This window comes from Rhinatrema bivittatum, chromosome 5 (genome assembly GCF_901001135.1).
Source record: "Rhinatrema bivittatum chromosome 5, aRhiBiv1.1, whole genome shotgun sequence".
Classification (NCBI taxonomy): Eukaryota; Metazoa; Chordata; class Amphibia; order Gymnophiona; family Rhinatrematidae; genus Rhinatrema; species Rhinatrema bivittatum.
Genome location: NC_042619.1, coordinates 229,811,882 through 229,835,662, shown reverse-complemented (window position 1 = coordinate 229,835,662; position 23,781 = coordinate 229,811,882). Strand labels below are relative to the sequence as shown.

The window sequence follows — 23,781 nt, the reverse complement described above, 5'->3', positions numbered from 1 at the left end:
GTTTTTGTTGTTTTATTTTCATTTTAAATCACTGATTGTAATTCTGATTGTATATTTATGGAATTGTAAACCGCTGTGAAGGCTACGCTGATACAACGGTATATAAACAACAATAAACCTTAAACCTATTTCCAGGGACACCTGTTGGCTTCTGGTTCCTCCATGGCGGTTGAGGTAGACTGTCGTGGCGTTGACTGACATGACTCTGACAGATTTGCCCCGGAGTCTGTGACTGAACCGTATGCAGCCTAGTCTGACCGCCCGGACTTCCAGTCAGTTGATGTTCCATCTCTACTCTTCCTTGTCCCATTGCCCCTGGGCTGTCAGTTCCAGGCAGTGGGCTCCCCACCCTCGTAGGCTCTCATCCGTGGTGAGCAAGATCCAGGTTGGTGGGGATAGCCTTACTCCCTTGCTCAGATGGTCTTCTTGTAGCCACCATTGGAGCTGGTTCCGCACCTCCTTCGGGAGCTGCAGGCGAACGGAGTAGTCCTGGAACATCGGGTTCCACCGTGACAGTAGGGAGCACTGTAGCGGTCGCACATGCACTCTTGCCCATGGGACCACTTCTAGGGTTGATGTCAAGAGGCCAAGGACTTGGAGGTAGTCCCATACTTTGGGGCAAAGACTTGTTAGCAGGTTTTGCATTGGTTCGTCAGTTTTCTTCTCCTCATAGGGGGAATGACCCTGTCTTGTCTGGTGTGGAAGCGGACTCCCAGATATTCTAGAGATTGGGATGGCTGTAGGCAGCTCTTGTTTGTGTTGACAACCCACCCGAGGTTCTCCACTAGAGCCTTGACTCTGGTGGTCGCCTGATGACTTTCCTCTGGAGAAACTTTGCCCTGATCAGCCAATCGTCCAGATATGGGTGTACGAGGATTCCTTCTTTCCTCAGTGTCACCGCTACTACCACCATAATTTTGGTGAACGTCCGAGGGGCTGTGGTGAGCCCAAAGGGTAGCGCTCAGAACTGGTAGTGGTGGTTCAGGATCACGATGCGCAGGAAGCACTGATGCTCGTGATGGACCGGGATGTGCAGGTATGCTTCTGACAAGTCCAAGGATGTAAGGAATTCTCCCAGCTATATCGCCCTTATGAATGAGCGCAGGGTTTTCATGCGGAAGTGTGGTACCCTCGGGTAATGGTTGACCGACTTGAGGTCCAGGATGGGCCAGAACGTTCCCTCTTTCTTGGGGACGATAAAATAGATGGAATAGTGCCCAGTATTTTGTTGTTGCGTGGGCACCGGCATTATGGACTTTAGGGTGGGCAATTTGGCCAGTGTGGTTTCCACTGCCGACCTCTTGGAGGGTGCGTGGCAAGGAGATTTCACAAACTTGTCCGGAGGGATGTTGTGGAAGTCCAGATAGTATCCCTCTCGAATGATGGTTAGGACCCACTTGTCCGCTGTTATCTCGACCCATCTTTGGTAGAAAAGGGCAAGCCTGCCCCCTATGGTTTCTTCCTGTGAATGGGTCGGCTGATTCTCATTGTGGGGTGCAGCTGGGGCCTGTGCCAGAGCCGGTTCCCCTCTTGTTGTGTTTGTTCTGAAAGGACTGGCCCTCGCCTGCGGGGCGAGGGGCTTGATATGTACTCTAGTAGGGTTTGAAGCACTGTGATCCTCTGCCCCTAGGTAATCGGGGGGAGGGGCATTGGCTTCTTTTGTTCTTGTCCTCTGGTAGACGAGGTACTGGGGATTCACATTTGTCGGCTAACTTCTCCAGTTCGCTTTCAAACAGGAGGGCACCTTTAAAGGGCATTCTCGTGAGTTTTGTCTTGGAAGTCGTGTCGACTGACCAACTTCGGAGCCAGAGTTGCCTTCTGACTGCCACTACGGATGAGACGCCCCTGGCTGAGGTGCGTACCAGGTCAGAGGTCGCATCCGTAAGGAAGGATACCACTGGTTCTAGTATTTTGACAGGCGTGGCGGCGTTCCTGGTCATGGATAAGCAGGCACGTGTTACCACGGCACAGCAGGCAGCAATCTGTAGTGACATAGCTGATAAGTTGAATGACTGTTTAAGGATGGATTCCAGAAGTCTGTCCTGGGCATCCTTGAGTTCCGCTCCTCCCTCAACTGGGATGGTAGTGCGCTTTGTGACTTTCCACTTTGAGGAACGCCAGGAGATCTTTGGCTGAGGGTTCCAGTGGATAGAGGACTTCTAGGGCCCATCCGCCTTTGAAACTGGCCTCTGGGGCATCCCATTCCAGGTTGATCAGCTGTTGTACGGCTTGCAGCAGAGGGAAATGGCGTGAGGCCTGACGGAGTCCCTCTAGGAGAGGGTTCGTCTTTGGTTCCCCTGTGGCACCAGAGCCCGGAATGGCAAGCTCTTTTCAAGCTGTGAGCCACGAGGTCTGAAAGCTAGTCTTTGGAGAAAAAAACGCCTCATGGTTCGGTAAGGTTCCGTTCCTGGAGGGATTTCCCCTTCCTCCAGGGATTCTTGATCCTCGTCCAAGATGTCCGTGTCCCCTATGGAGAGGCTTTTGGCCGGTAGAGGCACGTCTCTGGGGGGCCTAGAGGGCCCTGGGAGGTTAGGGTACGCTGGGGGAGGCTGTGGTTGTGTCATCGGTGGTGCTGGTTGCATGTGGACGAAGGTGTGGAGACCTTTAAAGAATTCTACCCAGGAAAAGGATCCTGGGTCTAGACTGAAAGCCACTGCGTCCCCGGGGAGCCCCATTTGAGGGAGGCTCGCGCTGGGGATGGAGAGGTCCGGTGTACTATCGGTGGATCCGGATTCCTGTACTGGCTGGGGAGGGCCTTGACCTGGTTCTCCAGAGACTCCTCACCACTGTCGGCACAAGGCCATGGCCTCTTCGTGGCAGGCCAGGCAGGGCCATGGCCTCTTATGTGGCAGGCCAGGCAGGGCCATGGCCTCTTATGTGGCAGGCTAGGCAGAGGGCTTGTGCTTTGACCTTCTTGGCCGGTGGTGCCATGGTTTGTGCGCGTAGGGTAGCAGAAAGCCCCGTATAATGCGCGTGCCGGGAGGCTTAGTTATGCGCTCCGGGTGCGCCGAAGATGTGCACGTAGACCAAGATGCGCGCTCACAAGATGCGTGCGCCGCTGTGCGCACAGATTTAACTTATGCGCACAGCACCTTTGAGTGTGCGGCTGTGCGCATGGCACCTATGCGCGCACAAGTAGGTTGTGCACCTGTCTCGTCTCTGTGCGCACGGCTCGGTTAGGCGGACAGGACGGCAATCGATGGGAAATGGTGTCTGCGACCCCGCGAGCAATATGGCGACCACCTCGAAGGGTCTCCACGTGGGAGGACCCTCGTATCGGATCGCGGTCTAGCCCGGATGGGGCTGATCAACCCGATAGCACAGGTGCCGGCTGATGATCTGTGCGGTTTTCCGAGCCTCAGAGACTTTTAGAAAGTTTTCTACCTTACCTTGTAACGGCGTTTCCAGGGTTTCATTCCAGGTGGTCTCCAGCTGCGGGGAGAAGAGGGAAAAGTACCTTGACTGCCGCGCTCGGTGTTGCACATGCTGCCTCTTAGCCTTTCCCGTTGCCGGGGGCTAAGTCCATGCCGGGGACCGGCTGCCGGACCGAGGTCTACCTCTGAGGGATCTCGGAAATCACCTCAGAAATTATCGACTGGGGGAGGGACCCGTAGGTATCACCGCAGGCGAGCAGGGCTCATCTGTTTGAGATAAGGTTTCTTCTTATTTAAAGTTTTTTTATACAGGTATTCATCAAAACATCATATCGGTTTACATGTAACGTGTGACAGAAGGGAAATACATTGACAGGGTGAATGCTGAACTTGGATGGTATATAGATGATAGTTAAACTTTGTTAGAGTTTGGATAGAGTCCTGAACTGCTATGGAGAAATACTGAAGAGCAGAGCTTCCTGCAGGGGTAAATGTACTGGTGGTGACATCAGACTGAAATCTGACTCCGTCTCCAACTGTTATCAGGAGTACATTATACCCATTGGTCCTGAGTCCTTCTTCTACACACTCCGAAATTAGGACTTTTTCTGCTGTCTGCTCTTTACTTAAGGGCACCTTGTCCATTTTAGCATTTAGTGCAACCTCTCTACTGGGATACCCTAATTTCCCTGTTCTCTTAGTATTCTCTAAAAATACATCATTCTGAAGCATGTGCTTCTGAGCGGCTGACTGCTTTATCCCATCATTTAGTTTAAAAGCTGTGCTATCTCCTTTTAAAGGTTAGTGCCAGCAGCCTGCTTTCACTCTGATTAAGGTGGAGCCCATCCTTCTGGAAAAGACTTCCGCTTACCCAAAATGATACCTAGTTCCTAACAAACCTAAAACCCTCTTCCCTGCACCTTTGTCTCATTCATGCATTGAGACTCTGGAGCTCTGTCTGTCTCTGTGGTCCTGCACATGGAAGGGGAGCATTTCTGGGATTACTCTAGAGGTTCTGGATTTCAACTTTCTACCCTAAAATCTTAATTTGGCATACAGAACCTCCCTCCTGCACTTTCCTATGTCACTGGTACCCACATGTGCCCAAGACAGCCGGCTCCTCCCAGCACTTTCTAAAATCCTATCCATGTGACGCAAGAGGTCTATCACTTTTGCACCAAGCAGGCAAGTAACCAAACGATCCTCACGACCACCAGCCACCCAGCTATCTACCTTCCTAAAGATTGAATCACCAACTACAATGGCCATCCTAACCTTTCCCTCCTGGAAACATATCCTCTCAGTGCAGAGATCCTTAAATGTTATCCCCATATGGCGTCTGGTGCAGACCCTGCATCATTTTGGTTCCCACTCTCTGGATTGCCTCTATCCTATCTATACCCTCTTGGAGTTAGTGTCTCCAGAATGGAACACAGTATTCTAGCTGCAGTCTCTCCAAGAACCTGCAGAGATATCTATTTTATGCTAATTATACTTCTCCCGTTGCATCCCAGCACTGCTCTGCTTCTAGCCAGTGCCTTATCATAGTTTTGCTACCTTGAGATGATCAAACCATGGTTTTCTCTCCTGGTTAGTGCACATCAATTTCTCACCCTCTCATCATGTTCCGCTCCCTCAGATTTCTGCACCTAAAATACATAACTACACTTTTGTGCATTAGACCATGGCTCACGCTTTCTTAGCGCACTTCTCATTCTGTCTAATCCCTTAGGGGTGCTCACTTATTCCAGATCTCGAATCATCTGCACAAAAGCAAACACATCTTATCCCTTCCCCAATATTGCTCACAAACATACTGAACAGAACCGGCCCCAAGACTGAGCCCTAATGCATTTCACTAATCACTTTTTCTCCTCATAGTGAATGCCATTTACTGCTACCCTCTACTGTCTATTACTCAGTTTTTTCCAGCTCACCTATTCCCATACTGCTCAGTTTAACAACCTCTTATGCAGGTCTGAATCAGCTTTGCTGAAATCCAAATCACATCCAGGGCACATCCATGATCTAATTCTCTAGTTCCCAATCAAGGAAACCAATCAGATTTGTTTTATTTGATGTGCCTCTGGTAAAACCATATTGCCTTTAATTCTGCAACTCACAACTGTAGATGTTTCCTTTAGTAGAGCTTCCATTAATTTTTCCCACCACAAAGATTAGCCGACCTGTAATTTCCAACCTCCTGTTACCACTTTTATGACAAAAGACTATGACTGTCCTTTCAGTCCTGCAGAATTCTTCCTGACTTCAGTTTCCTATTGAGATCATCCTTCAGTGAACCTGCCAGACCTCAGAGATCCCTTTGTATCCTAAGATACGTCATTCATCTCTATGGCTTTGTTCACTTGAGGGTTTCCTAGTTCCATACAAACATTCTCTTCCATAAATGTCATATCTACTCCATTCTCATATGTACCCTTGCCAACAATCAGCAATCCTTCACAGATTACTAAACGGAAGTTTTTGCTTAACATTTCTGCTTTTTCCTAGTCTCTCACCATACATTGCTCCTCAATGTTATAATTCTATGCTGGCCTTCCTCCTTTCATAGTCATACCTGAAAAAAGTCTTGTCACTTCACTTAACCTTCTTTACCTATCTTTTCTTCCACTCATGCTTTTGCTGTTCTGATTTCTTGCTTCATGTCTCAGCTTTTCCAGATATTCTTCCCTGTATTCTTTGTGATCCTTTGCTCTTTTTGAATGTTAATTTTTCCCCATAAGTTTTCTGCCACCTTACTGGAGAACCATATACATTTCCTTCTCTCTACCTTTATGACAAAGATATTGCATTACTATAGCTTCTTGTATTTATTTATAATTTCTATTCCACCTATTATCAGGACCTGTTCTAGGCAGATTCTAACAGCAGAAAATATAACAAATGAAGCACACCATCACCACAATCATCTAGATAATGCATTAAAACAGAAGCATCAATTGAAAATTGCAGGAAGTATAAGGCACTACAATTGATAATGCTCATACACAGTTAGCAAAAGCTTCCTGAAAAAGGTAAGTTTTTACTCTCTACCCCAAGTTTTGGAGGGGTAGGTGGTTCTGGCATACTGAAGTTTTTAAGTTACAGCCTTATAAACAGTTTTCCCCTTGCTTGGCTTATACAGGGCAATACTATGGTTCTTCAGGTGTCATATCTCGGGCTAGTAATAAGGGTATTCACTTATTGCCTTCTATTTTGTGTCTCTCATATTATTTCTTGTTAGCTCTAATGCAAATGTTTGGAATTCCAGGGTACAAATTATATTGCAATGACAGAGAGGAGCACCCAGGAGGCGGTGTGGCGCTTTATGTCCGGGATGGCATTGAGTCCAAAAGGATAAACATCCTGCATGAGGCTAAATGCACAATTAAATCTTTATGGGTAGAAATCCCTTGTATGTCGGGGAAGACTATAGTGATAGGAGTATACTACCGTCCACCTGGTCAAGATGGTGAGACTGATAGTGAAATGCTAAGAGAAATTAGGGAAGCTAACCAAATTGGTAGTGCAGTAATAATGGGAGACTTCAATTACTCCAACATTGACTGGGTAAATGTATCATCAGTACATGCTAGAGATATAAAGTTCCTGGATGGAATAAATGACATTTTTATGGAGCAAATGGTCCAGGAACCGACAGAGGGAGCAATTTTAGATCTAATTCTCAGTGGAGCACAGGATTTGGTGAGAGAGGTAACGGTGGTGGGGCCGCTTGGTAATAGTGATCATACTATGATCAAATTTGAATTAATGACTGGAAGGGGGCCAGTAAGCAAATCCATGGCTCTCGAGCTAAACTTTCAAAAGGGAAACTTTGATAAAATGAGAAAAATTGTTAGAAAAAAACTGAAAGGAGCAGCTACAAAGGTAAAAAGTGTGCAAGAGGCGTGGTCATTGTTAAAAAATACCATCTTAGAAGCACAGTCCAGATGTATTCCACATATTAAAAAAGGTGGAAAGAAGGCAAAACGATTACCGGCATGGTTAAAAGGGGAGGTGAAAGAAGCTATTTTAGCCAAAAGATCTTCATTCAAAAATTGGAAGAAGGATCCAACAGAAGAAAATAGGATAATGCATAACCGTTGGCAAGTTAAATGTAAGACATTGATAAGACAGGCTAAGAGAGAATATGAAAAGAAGTTGGTCGTAGAGGCAAAAACTCACAATAAAAACTTTTAAAATATATCCGAAGCAGAAAACCTGTGAGGGAGTCAGTTGGACCGTTAGATGATTGAGGGGTTAAAGGGGCACTTAGAGAAGATAAGGCCATCGCGGAAAGATTAAATGATTTCTTTGCTTCGGTGTTTACTAAGAGTATGTTGGGGAGATACCCGTTCCGGAGAAGGTTTTCATAGGTGATGATTCAGATGGACTGAACCAAATCACGGTGAACCTAGAAGATGTGGTAGGCCTGATTGATAAACTGAAAAGTAGTAAATCACCTGGACTGGATGGTATACACCCCAGGGTTCTAAAGGAACTAAAAAATGAAATTTCAGGCCTATCATTAAAATCATCCATTGTACCTGAAGACTGGAGGATAGCTAATGTAACCCCAATATTTAAAAAGGGCTCCAGGGGCGATCCGGGAAACTACAGACCAATTAGCCTGACTTCAGTGCCAGGAAAAATAGTGGAAAGTGTTCTAAGCATCAAAATCACAGAACATATAGAAAGACATGATTTAATGTCTTGACTACTGCAACTCCCTCCTCCTCGGCCTACCAGAAATCCACATCAAACCCCTCCAAGTTCTACAGAACGCTGCCGCCAGAATCATCTCTAACAACAAAAAATCCTCCCACATCACACCCACTCTCAAAGAACTCCACTGGCTACCCATTACACAAAGAATCCAGTATAAAACCCTCACCCTCATGCACAAAAAAATAAACAATATGAACTGGCTAAACAACGGAATACATCCTTACCCCACACAAAGAACCATCAGATCCACCAACACTGGCCTCCTAGCCGTCCCCAATCTCAAATCTGCACACCTCAACGTCACCCGCAAACGAGCCATAACAATAGCGGGCCCCACCTTATGGAACTCCCTCCCCACCTGTCTCAGAAATGAACCTTCATTGCAAGTCTTCAAAAAACACCTCAAACATGGCTGTTCCTAAAAGTTTTTCCCACCTGACACGTAACCTGCCCAAATGCAACACACCACGCCCCCTACACAAGCATCCCGCGTCACCATCTTCCCTCCCTTGCACTACCTTCCTCCCACCTTTCCCCCCCTCCTCCCCCCTTTCAACCCTCCCTGCTAACTTAACCTTAAATTATCCTCATCAACGAGTCATTTATGTACATATGTTATATACTATAATATGTTATATACTATAATCAAATGTTCCATGTATTCCTGTTATTTCTGTTATAATTCGTTATATTTATTACAATGTTATAATTTATTATATTTATTACAATGTTATAATGTAAAATAGGGCTGTTACTACCCTATTCGTTTAGTTATCTGGAAACCGATGTGATATCTCGATCGAACGTCGGTATATAAAATAAATAAATAAATAAATAAAATAAATAATGTAACAAAGTCAGCAAGGCTTACCCAAGGCAAGTCTTGCCTCACAAATCTGCTTCACTTTTTTGAAGGCGTTAATAAACATGTGAATAAAGGTGAACCGGAAGATGTAGTGTACTTGGATTTTCAGAAGGCGTTTGATAAAGTTCCTCATGAGAGGCTTCTAGGAAAAGTAAAAAGTCATGGGATAGCTGGCGATGTCCTTTCGTGGATTACAAACTGGCTAAAAGACAGGAAACAGAGTAGGATTAAATGGACAATTTTCTCAGTGGAAGGGAGTGGGCAGTGGAGTGCCTCAGGGATCTGTATTGGGACCCTTACTTTTCAATATATTTATAAATGATCTGGAAAGAAATACTACGAGTGAGGTAATCAAATTTGCAGATGACACACAAAATTGTTCAGAGTAGTTAAATCACAAGCAGATTGTGATAAATTGCACGAAGATCTTGTGAGACTGGAAAATTGGGCATCGAAATGGCAGATGAAATTTAATGTGGACAAGTGCAAGGTGATGCATATAGGGAAAAATAACACATGCTATAGTTATACAATGTTAGGTTCCATATTAGGTGCTATCACCCAAGAAAGAGATCTAGGCGTCATAGTGGATAACACATTGAAATCGTCGGTTTAGTGTGCTGCGGCAGTCAAAAAAGCAAACAGAATGTTGGGAATTATTAGGAAGGGAATGGTGAATAAAACAGAAAATGTCATAATGCCTCTGTATCGCTCCATGGTGAGACCCCACCTTGAATACTGTGTACAATTCTGGTCGCTGCATCTCAAAAAAGATATAAATGCGATGGAGAAGGTACAGAGAAGGGCGACCAAAATGATAAGGGGAATGGAACAGCTCCCCTATGAGGAAAGACTAAAGAAGTTAGGACTTTTCAGCTTGGAGAAGAGACGGCTGGGGGGGGGAGGGGAGAGATATGATAGAGGTGTTTAAAATCATGAGAGGTCTAGAACGGGTAGATGTGAATCAGTTGTTTAGTCTTTCAGATAATCGGTTATTTAGTCTTTCAGATAATAGAAAGACTAGGGGGTACTCCATGAAGTTAGCTTGTGGCACATTTAAAACTAATCGGAGAAAGTTCTTCACTCAATGCACAATTAAACTCTGGAATTTGTTGCCACACGACGTGGTTAGTTCAGTTAGTATAGCTGTGTTTAAAAAAGGATTGGATAAGTTTTTGGAGGAGAAGTCCATTACCGGCTATTAATAAAGTTGACTTAGAAAATAGCCACTGCTATTACTAGCAACAGTAACATGAAAGAGACTTAGTTTTTGGGTACTTGCCATGTTCTTATGGCCTGGATTGGCCACTGTTGGAAACAGGATGCTGGGCTTGGTGGACCCTTGGTCTGTCCCAGTATGGCATGTTTTTATGTTCTTAAATGGCTAATGCCACCCCTAAATTAAAAAAAAACTAAAAACTTGGCTGTTCCTACAGGCCTTCACTCAAATATCGCTCTTTACCCTGCACCTCCTGACAATGTGAATGAATGAATGCAGAATGTTGTACCACACTATATTGATATTAGCTACTTTTGAAGTTATATATTGTAAATATTGTAAATATTTATATATACAGGTAAATATCGTAAATATTGACCTGTATATACAGATTGTCCTGTATATACAATTTTCCTGGCCTTGTTTTCTAACGTTTCATTTAAACAACTAAACTTAACCCTTCTCTTCCTGCTAAACCCCTTCCCTGTGATATCCCCTCAATAACTCTGTACCTAGTTAATTTGTATTTCGAAAATATTGTATCGAGTTATCCCATATTTAGCCTCTTGCTATAGTTTTTTGTTCCCTGTAAAGGCTCTGCCTGTCGTTACGGCGACACTGTTTTTGTTCTATGTAAAACCGATACGATGTGCAAACGGATGTCGGTATATAAAAATGCCAAAATAAACAAATAAATAGATAAAGCGATGAACCTGTCTATCTTTGAATGTTAGGGGTATATCTTCCCCTATAAAGCACAAAAGAATACTGCATATGACCCGGTAAAATGGAGCGCAGATCCTTTTTTTGCAGGAAACCCATCTTTCTGCAAAAGAGCATGAGAAGCTAAAGTCTTGATGGGTTGGTTTCTGTATATTACTCTTCTTATAACTTGCGTAGTTGGGGGGGTTGCATACTATTTGATACAAATTTACCCATTACCGTTAACAGGTCATTGGCTGATACCGAGGGTAGGTTTATTATTTTGGATTGCACTCTGTTCTCTTTCAGTTTTACTTTGGTGAATGTCTATGGACCAAATATAGGTCAGTCAGTCTTTTATCGATCTCACGGACAAGTTACTTGCTTTTGAGTTTCAGCAGCTTTGTATAGGAGATGACGAACTCTTGTCTTGACCCCTCCGTAGATAAATCCTCAGTATCTAACATTAAACCTGTTTCATCTGTGCATATCAAAGACCTTCTTAACACTTTTCATTTGGTGGATATTTGGAGACACTATCACCGTGGGGACTGAGACTACACTTACTTTACCACAACATAACACATACAGCCGCATTGACTTCTTTTTATGTTCTCCCGCCCTAGTTCTCTTTATGTGTGGCTGTGCTATATTGTCTAGTACAATCTCTGACCATCACCCAGTTCAGAGTTAACTAACTGCATTTAGTTTTTTCTCATGTTTCTCATTCCTTCTTCATGGCATCTAAACATCTCTCTGTTGGGGAATAAACAGTTTCAAGATATGGTTCGTGAAGCAATAAAAGAATTTGATGAGCTTAATCCAGTTGCCAATTATGATCCTGTTTTACACTGGGAAGTCCTAAAGCTTATCTTCAGGGTCGCATAAGAGGTTTCGCCAGTTTCTTATGTAAAGAAAGGAGGAAACAATCTGAATTCTTGATCGCTAAAATCAAAGATCCAGAACGATTGCACAAACAGAATTTCTCACACTTAAGGCTCTGGAGGCTACCTGTTGGGAGCTTCAGTCTTTAGAAATTGTTAAAATTGGCAGAGATCTTAAATATACGAATCTCAAATTTTATGAGCACAGTGACAAGCCAGGTGCATTTCTTGCCTGGGCAGTTAAGAAAACAGCCGACAAAGCCTATATTTCTAAGGTTCAGAAGCCTAATGGTTCTCTGACCTCCTGTTATAAGGAGGTGGAACAGTCATTTGTGGACTTTTTTTTTTTTTTTTTTTACACTGAGTTATATAAAGATCCTGTCACAGCCTCTGTGGTAGATATTAATACATTTCTAGCAGGCCTGAACATGCCTCAGCTTCAGCCAGATCAATTTGAATGGTTAGCAGCACCCATTACTTTGTTGGAAGTACAGAGGGGGCCATGGCATCCCTGCAAGGAGGTAAATGTCCCGTTCCCGATAGATATCCCATTGGATTTTATAAAAAAATTTGACAGAGGTCGCGCCCTCCCTGTTTTCCATTTTCAGTTCGGTTGGGAAAGATAACTTTTCTCTGCGGGATATGGCTGATGCTATGATTATTCTTCTTCCGTGAACCAGGCAAGGATACAGTTGAATGTAGTTTCTATCCCCCTTTCTCTCAAATTCTGATATCAAAATTCTTGCCAAAATTTTGCAGATCTGCTTGGAACAGGTGCTTCCTTGCTTGGTTCATGCAGATCAAATGGGCTATGTTAAGGGTAAGCAATCTACCTCTAATACTGGGCATCTATTTAATATTTTACATTTAACAAAGAAGAAGGGCATTTCAGGGCTCTTATTGTCTTTAGACAGAGACAAAGTGTTTGATAGAGTGTCATGGCCCTTTATGTTTGAGGTTTTGGCTCAGGTGGGTATTCCTGAACAGTTCATAAGGTGGGTTAAGGCAATGTATGTGTGACCCAGGGCACACTTGTTGATAAATGGGCATCCATCTCCCTTTTTCAAGATTACCTGAGGTACCCATCAGGGTTGTCCCTTGTCTCCCCTGTTCAATTTGGTTATAGGGCCCCCAGCTCGGGCAATATGTCAGCACCCTAAAATTACGGGAGTGAGTCTCGGTGGTCAGGAACATATCTCCTTATATGCTGATGTTGTTCTTTTTTATTTAACTAACTCTTGTGAGTCGGGACCTGCGGTAATTGATGATCTTCAGAATATAAAATAAGCCTAAACAAATCGGAACTTTTCATTCTTACCAGTCGTATACCCCTTTCCAGATAGTCTTTCTGGTTTCCGTTGGGTCACTGATGTTTCAAGCGCTTATGGATTTTTGTTACTAACAATTTCAAATCCTTATATAATGCAAATTACAGCCCTGTGATAAGTTAAAGGAGGATTTGGTTAAGTGGGGACATCTCTCTCTCCTGGGCAGACAGGATAAGCCTTGTCAAAATGAATAGTCTACCGAAACTGTTCAACTTATTTCAGCATCTTCCTTGCCCTGTACCCAACTAAGGATTTTATTGAGCTGCATAAACTGATGGCCCACTTTATATGGAACAACCTTAGGGCCCGGGTGAAACTCAGGCAGCTGTGGTTGCCTAAGGCGCAAGGCGGCATAGCCCTTCCGAATCTGTGGCTCTACTACTGGGCTAGCAGATTAATTTGTTTTCATGAGTGGCTACATGAGGAGGCTGGCCTTGGAAAAATTACAGGCTGAACTGGTTAACTAAGCCGAGCTGCCCTTTCTCCCCTTTAGGTCTCCAGCGACCAGACGGATCTGTCGATTAAGTCCTATATTAGCCCATACCTTGTCTGTGTGGGGGCAAGTTTATAAAGTTTTGGAATTGGATGGGGATACACTCTCTCCCATAGCACCCTTGTTTGAAAATCCCCTATTGTCAGGTTTAACTTTTCCTCCAATTTATAGGAATTGGAGAGCCAAGGGCTTGCTTTTTATTTCACAATTGTGGGAGGATGAGACTTTTTTGGAATTTTCTGATCTTATGGAAGAATTTGGGTTGGAAGCAGATTCTGAGGCCACCCATCTTCAACTGAAGGAGGTTCTAGCCCGTCACTTTCCAGTGGCTAACTGATTGTGGCCTCTTAAAGGTGAGGAACTCCTTCTGATAGAACCCAGAACTTTGAATAAGGGAATATCTTTGATATATAGGAGCCTTTTGCAGGATAAATATGGTTCCTTCACAACCCCTAGTTTGATTACACAGTGGAACTCAGATTTGGGTCTGACATGGGCACACAGGCTTGGAAGAGTATTTGGCTTTCAGCCTACCACATTACTATTTGTGCCTGACGCACAAATTGATGGTTAAATTTCTCCATAGAACATACCGTACTCCGGTATATTATTCCAAGTTTCAATCTAGTATGGGTTCTGAATGTTGGCAGGGCTCTGGCCAAGAGGGTAGATATATACATATGCCTGTCTGTCCAGCAGTTTTGGTTGCAGGTGACTCAGGAAATATCTGACATTATTAGTCTTCCAATTCATATTACACCTTTGCTAGATTTATTAGGTAGATGGACGGGGTTGCTTATCCCTCAGAAATTTCGTAAACTGGTAGGGCAGTTGTTACTTACAGCTCGTTTTACAATTGCAAATTTTTGGAAATTCCACCCTACTGTGGATCACTGAAAAGTGCAAGTACATGATGTAGCTGATTTGGAAAAGCTCAAATTTGATCTGATTGGTATAAGCAAGTTGGGAGGTATATCAATATTATGGTCATTCTGTATCCTCTGTTCAGAAGCCCATTGATGCCGGATATTGCTGTTTTGTATTGGCTTGTAAACGTGTTATTGACACACTGTATGGGCTGGGTTTAAAAATGTTTTTCCCTTTGTATTATGCTGTATGCCAAAGAAACCGAAAACTTCTTTTCAATAAATAAAGGGTTATAAAAAAAGGTACGTTTTTAAAAAGTCTTAAAATCCTCTGTCTTACAGATGAAAAGGGGGAGGCTATTCCAAAGGCTAGGGGTAGTTTTCTTTCACTAAATCTACATCCTTCCACTTTGCCAGTGCTTCCTTAAAATACTTCCCTATTTTACCAAAATTGTACTTTTGAAATCCAGAACTTTGAGCAACTATATCTTGGCCATTATATCAAACCACCTAACTAGACAGAGACACTTTCTCCATTCGTAAGTATCAGGTCCAGTACCACTACCTTCCTAGTGGCTTCCATCACCGTTTTGAGTAGAGTATCTTTAAGGGACTTCACAATCTCTCTACAGATAGAATACTCCAATTCACATCTGGCAGTTTTAAATTTCATATCACCACCACCTCCCCCCTTCATTCACACCTTTTGAATGTCTTCAGCTACATCTATATTGTAGCACTTGAAAACTTGGAGGGTAAAGGCAAATAAAATATGCTGGAAAGATCTCTGATAAATTCCTCTGAGTCAAGAGGTCTGTAAACAATTCAAGGAATACTAAATGAGTAGCGCATTCTAAAATGACAAAAAAAAAACCAAAATGAAAAATTAATTTTCAGATCCATACTCTTACAGATTATAGCCTTGAATGATTATCCTATTCATGGGACTCACTAAACCACATCTTTTTTAAGAGGCATCAACATCCATATGTCAAAATCAATCAACTATAACAGGGTCAGCTCTTATACATGTGTATTAGATACATAGCACAGAGATCATGCTACCTAAACATAAAAGAGCTACCAATTGAAATACCTTAATACCATAGTTGCGTATATCTTCATCTCGCCATGTCCATCCTTATACTTGGTTATAAAAGTCAGCCTTGTTCCTAAGCATGTATGTCAACTTTTTCATCATAGCGATATCTACTACCTAAGTTTCATAGCAGAGTCTGGAAGGAGTACATTTGCAATTGTGGGCGATTGTGAGATGTGCAGTATGCAGCTAGTGACCAACCAGTTTTCGATTACCCCTCATGTCCCATCTATTAGCCATTTTTCCAAAAGAAAGAGGGTTATATCCATTGTTCACTGCTGTCTGCAGATCCTTGCTGAACCACTTCTTTGTGATAACATATTTCTTCCACAAGTACTTCAAGATCTGGAATCATACTGCTTAGTCTAATATTTATGCTCATAGCCTTCCAGTTATTTCTCCCTGACTTACATTCACTCCATATATCCTATCTGCTCCTGTCATTACCCTGTTGCTCAAAAATAGGCTAGAGAAATCCTATGATTTTTCACACAATCTTCATTTTTTGGGGGCAAAAGCATGAATCGACTGGTTTCCATCCAACACTCCTTTCTCTAGTTTAAATGTCTATCAACATATGAGCTGAATTTCTCACGAAGGATTCATTTTCCTTTTTCCATCACTATAATATACCTTTATTGTTCCATACACAGTTCTAGCTCCTAATATATCTAAAACTTTTGCACCAGGTTTTGAGCCACAGACTGAAATCTGTGATGTGACAGAACATTTTACTATAAAAACAGGTAATACTTATGAATAACACCTCAGGTACAAGGGAAAATTTGAATGTTAGTTACATATTACTAGTAGTAGATCTGCAATTTCATATTTATTTTATTTATTTATTTATTTATTTAAGGTTTTTATATACCGGCAATCATGAGAACATATCTTGCTGGTTTACATGATCTGGAGTGCATTAAATACATCAAACTAGAACTCAGGTGACCGAAAGTACAGTTACAATTAACAAGGGTGGCAGAACTTGGTGAAGAGGAAGAAAAAGGAAAGAATAAATGGTTTAAACGATATACAATGCTTTTGAATGCTTTTGAGTGCTTTTTTTGAATTTGAATGCTTTTAGAGCTCTGGGGTGAATACCCTCAGGTATTTGAATTTTTTGAATTTGAATGCTTTTAGAGCTCTGGGGTGAATACCCTCAGGTATTTGCTATTATTTAGTCTGTCAGTTTACTCTAACACTTCTTTCATATTCACAGTGATTTGTTTTAGTTCCTCTGAAATATCACCTACAAAAAATGGGTCTGGTGAATATCTCCAACATCCCCTGCAGTGAAGACCAAAGGAAAGTAGTCATATAGATTTTCTGCTGTGGCCTTTTCTTCCCTAAGCATCTTTTTACACTCCCTAGTTATCCAACGGTCCAACTGACTCCTTCACAAGCTTTTTATTTGATATACTTGAAAATATTATTAGTCTTTGGTACAAGTTTCTACAAATTCTCTCTTTTTCTGGCTTAATAATATACAAACTGTTTATTTTTCCTTTTTTTCAGTTCCATCATGGTAAAAACAGTTTTAAGGAGAATTCCTAGTTTCATTCATATGGTGAATTTAACATTTCATTTGAATCAGGTGGTTGTAGCACTTCTGTTATGCCTGTAGTACAACAATTATTAAAAAGATGACACTTTTTGGATCCTTAGATATTTAAAATTCTATTTGGCAAGATTGAGACCTTCCTGAAAATCCAAATGGCTTATTCTCTCTGGGGCAATCATAGGCTACATGTGAGGGCAGGGGAAGAGGGTCTTATAATCCAAGTTTTATAACAGTTTACTCAAGATCTATGGCAACAGAGGCAGAAAGACAATGGTCATTTTCTTAAAAAAAAAAACAAAAAAAAAAAAACAAAGTTGGGGCTAACAGAAGCCTTTACCTTCTGCTCTATCTGCAATGGGCAAAAGGAAGCAAGTTCAAAAAGCAACTGGCAGAAAAACACTACTAGAAAGACTGACATTTGGAAATCTGTACATATCTTAACTAAGTATCTTCATTTTGACAGGTGGGCAACAGTGAATGCAGTTTTATAAACTGTTTAGGAAAGCTGATAAGTGGTATAGAAACTTGTTAAATAAGGCATGGCTTAAGTCCTACATGGTACACAATGGCAGAGATAACACAGGAAAGAAGAAATTAATATTTTTAGTGAAGGGTAGGTCAATCCCAACAAGTGGGTTATACATCTTTGCCAGCAGATGGAGACTGAGCAAAAGCTGGCATCACAGCTTTATAGTCCTGCCCCAACATCAGCCCACCAGTATTCTCTGGAAAAGCCAAACTGTGGACAAACCTGATTACACTTGAACATTATTAGCAACAGGAAACCATTTGTATTTCTCAACCAACAGGAACACTGAGCTCAGTCAAAAGAAGGAACATATCTAGCAAACTAAGGGCTAGAGAACCCACTTACTAGTTATCAACAAAGAGCACGAATCATTGCTCGCCCTAAGGCAGCTAACCACAAAATTGAAAGCTGGCAGCAAGGGGGGGGGGGGGGAGGAGGTGTCTGGGATTGACCTAGCCTTCACTAAAAGCAAGGAAATTATCAGGTAAGTAGTAATTTCTCCTTCCTTAGCGTTCAGGCAGGTCAATCCCAATGACTGGGATGAACAAAAGCTAATCCCGAAAAGGGCAGGAGGCTGCCAGCGGCCCAGTCAAAACCACCCATGCAAAAGCAGCATCCTCCTTAGCCCTAACATCCAAGCAGTAATGCTTGGAGAAGGTGTGGAAAGATGACCTTGTCGCTGCTCAGCAAATTTCAGCAGGCAACAACGAAGCTCCACCCACAATAGAGCCTGAGTCCTCAGGATGCAGTCTAATCTGCTTCGGTAAAGCAACCTCAGCAGCCACATAGGCTGCCATAACAATCTCTTTGACCCAACGGACAATCGTAGCCCACATTGCTGGTGCTCCCTGCTTACCTCCACCACGGCGCACAAACAAGCGATCAGACTTCCAAACAATCTTAGTCACCTCCAAATAGCGCAGTAAATGATGCTTGACGTCCAAAGAAACAAGGCAGTACTCATCTTCATCTCTCTCACTGTCCAAGGCAGGCAGAGAAATGGACTGATTCAAATGAAAGTCTGAAGCCACTTTGGGCAAAAAGTCTGAAGTTGAATAGCACCAGGAGTCATACGGAGAAAAGGCTCACGGCAGGAAAGAGCCTGCAGCTCAATGACCTGACAAGCCAAACAAACTGAAACCAGAAAAACAGTCTTCAAAGTAAGCAGCTGCATCGGTCAAAGTCGGACCTTCCAAGAACTCGATGTCCAAGTTAAGATCCCATAAAGGCACCAGAAGCCGCAACAATGGGGGATGATGTTTAACTCCCCACAATGAATAGGACACGTCCGGATGGGAAGACAAAAGCCCTCCATTGACTCTTTCCCTGTAACAAGCCAATACACAACTTGAACCTTTAAGGTATTAAGAGCCAAATCCTTAAGCAAACTGTCCTGGGAAAATTCCAAAATCAAAGGAATATCCACTCTGAGCAGTTGAGTACCTCTCTCAGAACATCAGGCCTCATAGACCCTCCCAAACTCTAAGCTAGAGAAGTAGAAAATTTCTGGGCCTGAAGAAGAGTGGAAATTACAGAAGGCGAATAACTGCGCTTCAACAGCTGAGATCTTTCAATGGCCAAATCCTAAGACAGAACCAACCCAGATCCTCATGCAGAATGGGCCCCTGACATAACAGATCCATCTGAGGTGATAGCTGGAGGGGACTGCCCACCACAAGTCTCTGGAGATTGGCATACCATGACCTTCAAGGCCAATCTGGAGCCACTAAAAGAACGGTGTTGGTTTGACTTGCAATCTTCTGTACCAGCCTGCCTATTAAAGGTCAAGGCGGAAACACATACAGCAGGGAACCATGTGGCCACTCCTGAATGAGAGCATCTATGCCCATTGCTTTTAGCTCCAGTCTGCGACTGAAAAAGTATGGAACTTTCACGTTGTTGAAGTTCGCCAACTGATCCGGTAGGCCCCAGCAGTCCACCAGGAGCTGAAAGCCAGATCCCATTCTCCTGGGTCCAAGCTTCTCCTGCTGAAGATATCTGCTCTGATATTGTCCTTTCTGGCAATATGAGGCAGCTATGCTGAGGAGATGCTGCTCCCTGCATCGCATCTACCTCCTCTGACACCTGTTGACTCTTGGTTCCACCCTGATGATTGATGCAAACAACCATTCTCATTGTTGGACATTATGTGGACTGCCTGAGCCTCTAGCCACTCGAACTGCAAGCACGCTAACTGAACTGCTCATGCCTCCAGTCTGTTGATGCTCCAATGCTGCTCCACTGCATACCAGCGCCCTTGAACCACCAACTCCTGACACTGAGCCCCCCCACATTGGGACTGACCTACCCAAAAGCTAAGAAGTAATTTCTCTTACTTGGTAATTCTCTGTTAGTGTATTACCAGTCTAGATCAATGCTACCCTGATAAAATGTGAGAGGGTATGGGCTTGATTTGAGTGTAATGCACAATTATGCTCATATTCTAACCTGTCTTCATTTTTCTCTCTTCACTATTCTTATGTCTACAGTATTGCTGGGAAACTCTTGGCCTGAGAGTAGAAGCAGAAGGAATCTGGAAGGAATGAGGCATCTGGAAACTCTTCCAAAAATGACTGGCACTAGTCTACCATGCCAGCATGTGATGCTGTACTCTACATAGCCCAATCTGTCAAGGAACTAAGAGAATTAACAAGGAGAGAAATTCCTCTGGTTAGTGGTGGACACAGTCAATATAATTTAATACTCAAACATATATACATATGAAGAAGCTACATAATCTATAGGTCCCAATAAAATCTTAAATTCCTGTAATGGAGGTATTTAGTGTCAGAAATGCTGCTACTAAAATGCTCCAAATGCAAAGTGATGGAATCTAACATCAGGAGTAATTATTGAAGTGACAGACACTACAGTTTTTAAGAACTGAAATTAAGAAAAAAAAAAAGATTGAAGCAAAGTACTTTAAAGAACATTTTGACTTTGTCGGCTCTAATATTTAATCAATCTTGTAGTGTCCTAGCATATGCCCTATTGACCTCAAATTAACACAAATGGCATTTTCTAAACAATTTTACATTCAATTTAAGAAATATGAAATCAGAAATGAATCCTCACCCTATTGAACACCATGTATCTGCACTTGCTTCCGACTTATCGATAGACTGCCTATATGATATAAAGGCATCCTGAACTTTCCCAATACTCGAATAGCACCTGTAAGAAAATAAAAATATTATATTACTGAATATATATTAGAAAGAATGATTATACAAATATATTTAAAGGTATTCATCTTTAATCTCTTCACAGAAAGGTATTTTCATGGGTCAAATAACCTGTGCTATGCCACATAAATGTTTCCTAAGCTAAGCATTCAAGATTTTAGAACAGTGTTTCCCAACCTTTTTTTCAAGTCTAAGGCACATCTATATTAACATGAATGTTCTGTGGCACACCTTCTTCCACAGGGCATTCAATGCAGTCATGAAGAGGACTCATATGGTCAACAAATTTGTTAGGGAAGCATTGAAAGCCCACCAGCCTCTTCTACATTCTAAAACAAAAGGGAGACGTGGCAGAGACAAAAATACATACATCACAGTGCATCAGGGTCCTCTATATACAAGTGCAAGACAAGAAGTCATGTGATGTAGGTAGTCAGCTTGGTTAGTTTCCTTGGCTGCCACAGTTCCTCTACTGCTGCTGCTCCGAACACTCAGAATAAATCACATCCAGTGCTCAGTGCATGCTTTTCCTGCCTCACTCAGCTGGGGTTGAGAGGTTGAAAAGATTCAAAGAAGGAAGCTTGGTGGTGAGGGTGAAGATAAAGATGAAGTGCTGTATGTACTGTGCACCACAGAAAGCAGGGTTTTACATGCTGCCCTTTAATTACCTCGCTCCATGGCTCATGCTGTAACTAGGAAAAAGAGGCATGCATGTTTAAGAGCCACTGCTAGTGACTTGGTTGCTATGATGTGCAGAGAATAGAGGCCAGGTGCTGGCCTGGATCTGATCATCAAACAGTGGTGACCTTTCAGTGGTACACCTGATCAGGTCTGAAGGCATAATAGCTGGGAAACTGTTTTAGAACATTTCTATAGTACAGGCAAAGCACAAACAAACAATCAACTATTTACTTCATCAGTTTTTTTTTCAACTGAAAGAAGAATAGATGGGTGAACTGAGATGCAATTCCCAAAGTGAAGGAAGATAGATTCAGTGATCCTAGTAAATTCTACTTTCTGAGAACAGCATTTGCAGCAAATTGCACTTTTATAGATAAGTACTAGCCGACAAGCCCGTAACAACGGGCTACATTAACATTTTTTTTTCAGTCCATTTCCTTACCCCTCATTCTTCCCTCCCTCCTCCCTCATCTTCTAGTCTCCGTCCCCCCTCCCCTCACTCTCTCCTCCCACCCCCCTCCCCTCAGTCACTCCCTCCTCCCTCCCCTCAGTCACTCCCCCTTCGGATGGCGCAGACGGAAGATCTCCGGGGGAGGTCCCTTCCTCCTTCCCTCGCGCGCGCCGCCGCCGCCGCTACTGCTATTGCTCCTCACCACGCCATTTTTGTTACAGGCAAGCTCTGACCGACGTGCTGCCCGTGCATGCGCGGTAGAGTTGCTCTCTACTGTGCATTTGCGGCACGTCGGTCAAGCTTCATTTATCTAGTAGATTTCATATTACAGTATATTGCAGAGAAATTAGAAAGATGAATGAGGTCTTCACAACATAGCTTAAGATCCTCAGACAATATGATCCCAAAAAGCATAAATGTGGCAGGAGCTGCATGCTCATGGAAAATACACATAAAACACCAAAAACATAAGCTTAACTGAGAAGAATGTAAAGATGGATTAATTCAAGCAGATGGTAAGATAATCTGCAAACTGAAATCACGTAGTATTAAAGCTTATATAGAAAACATTTTGAACTCAACCAGTCTGCATATCAGTATGCAGTGCTATAATAAAGAAAAAGCAAAATTGCTTACCTTGTAATAGGTGTTATCCCAGGAAAGCAGGATGTAGTCCTCACATAAGGGTGACGTCAGTGTCGGAGCCCTAACGCGGGAAAACTTCTGTCAAAGTTTCTAGAAAGCTTTGACTGGCAGCCTGAGGCTACTGAGCATGCTCAGCATGCCATGATATTCTCTGCCACAGGGGTCTCACTCCAGTCTCGTATGTAGCAATAAGCTTTAGCAAAAATAAAGTAAGAAAATAAGAAAAAAGAGAATAATATCCAACTCCACGGGGTGGCGGGTGGGTTCTGTGAGGACATCATCCTGCTGTCCTGGGATAACACCTATTACAAGGTAAGCAATTTTGCTTTATCCCAGGACAAGCAGGATGCTAGTCCTCACATACGGGTGATTAGCAAGCTAGAGGCCGAGTCATTTTGTAGTGAAGCAACAGTGAAGTATTGTTGTTGAAAATGAATCAGCCGAAGAACACAGCATGTTGGATGTGGAAGGAGTTGGAATTAAACTGGAAACAAGTTCTTTAAGACAGATTGTCCATAGGCTGAATCTTGTCGTCCTTGTTTGTCCAAACAGTAATGAGCTGCAAAGGTGTGAAGTGAACTCCATGTTGCTGCTTTACTTATGTCAATGATTGGCACTGAACGGTAGTGTGCTACTGAGGTTGACATTGCTCTTACTGAATGTGCCTTTACTCGCCCTTGAAGAGGAAGGCCTGCTTTTCATAGCAAAACTGTATGCAATCTGCTAACCAGTTGGATAGAGTATATTTACCCACTGCTTTTCCCGGTTTGATTGGGTCATAAGAGACAAAAAGTTGATTGGATTTCCTGTAGAGTGCAGTGTAAAGCCCGTTCTCCTTGGTGAGAATGAGGCCTTGGGAAGAATGTGGGTAAAACTATGGATTGGTTCAAATGGAATTCCGTAACTACCTTGGGAAGGAATTTTGGATGTGTACGGAGAACCACTCTGTCATGTAGGTACTTTGTATAAGGTTTGTATGTGACAAGTGCTTGTAGCTCACTAACCCTCCTAGCTGACGTAATTACTATGAGGAAGATAGTCTTCCATGTGAGAAATTTAAGATCACAGGAATCTATGGGTTCGAAAGGAGAACGCATGAATCCTGTTAAGACCAGATTCAGGTCCCTTTGTGTGACTGGTGGCCGAATTGGTGGTTTAAGTTGAGTTA

General features: G+C 42.8%; 1 protein-coding gene across 1 annotated transcript in view; it reads right to left on the bottom strand.

Annotated features, from left to right (window-relative positions):
- Window positions 1–23,781, bottom strand: part of LOC115092515 (lysine-specific demethylase 6A-like) — a 716,945-nt gene that overhangs the window by 277,265 nt on the left and 415,899 nt on the right. The window contains 1 exon segment of the mRNA XM_029603412.1: window positions 20,727–20,825. Within this exon segment, the coding sequence (XP_029459272.1) occupies window positions 20,727–20,825 (99 nt within the window).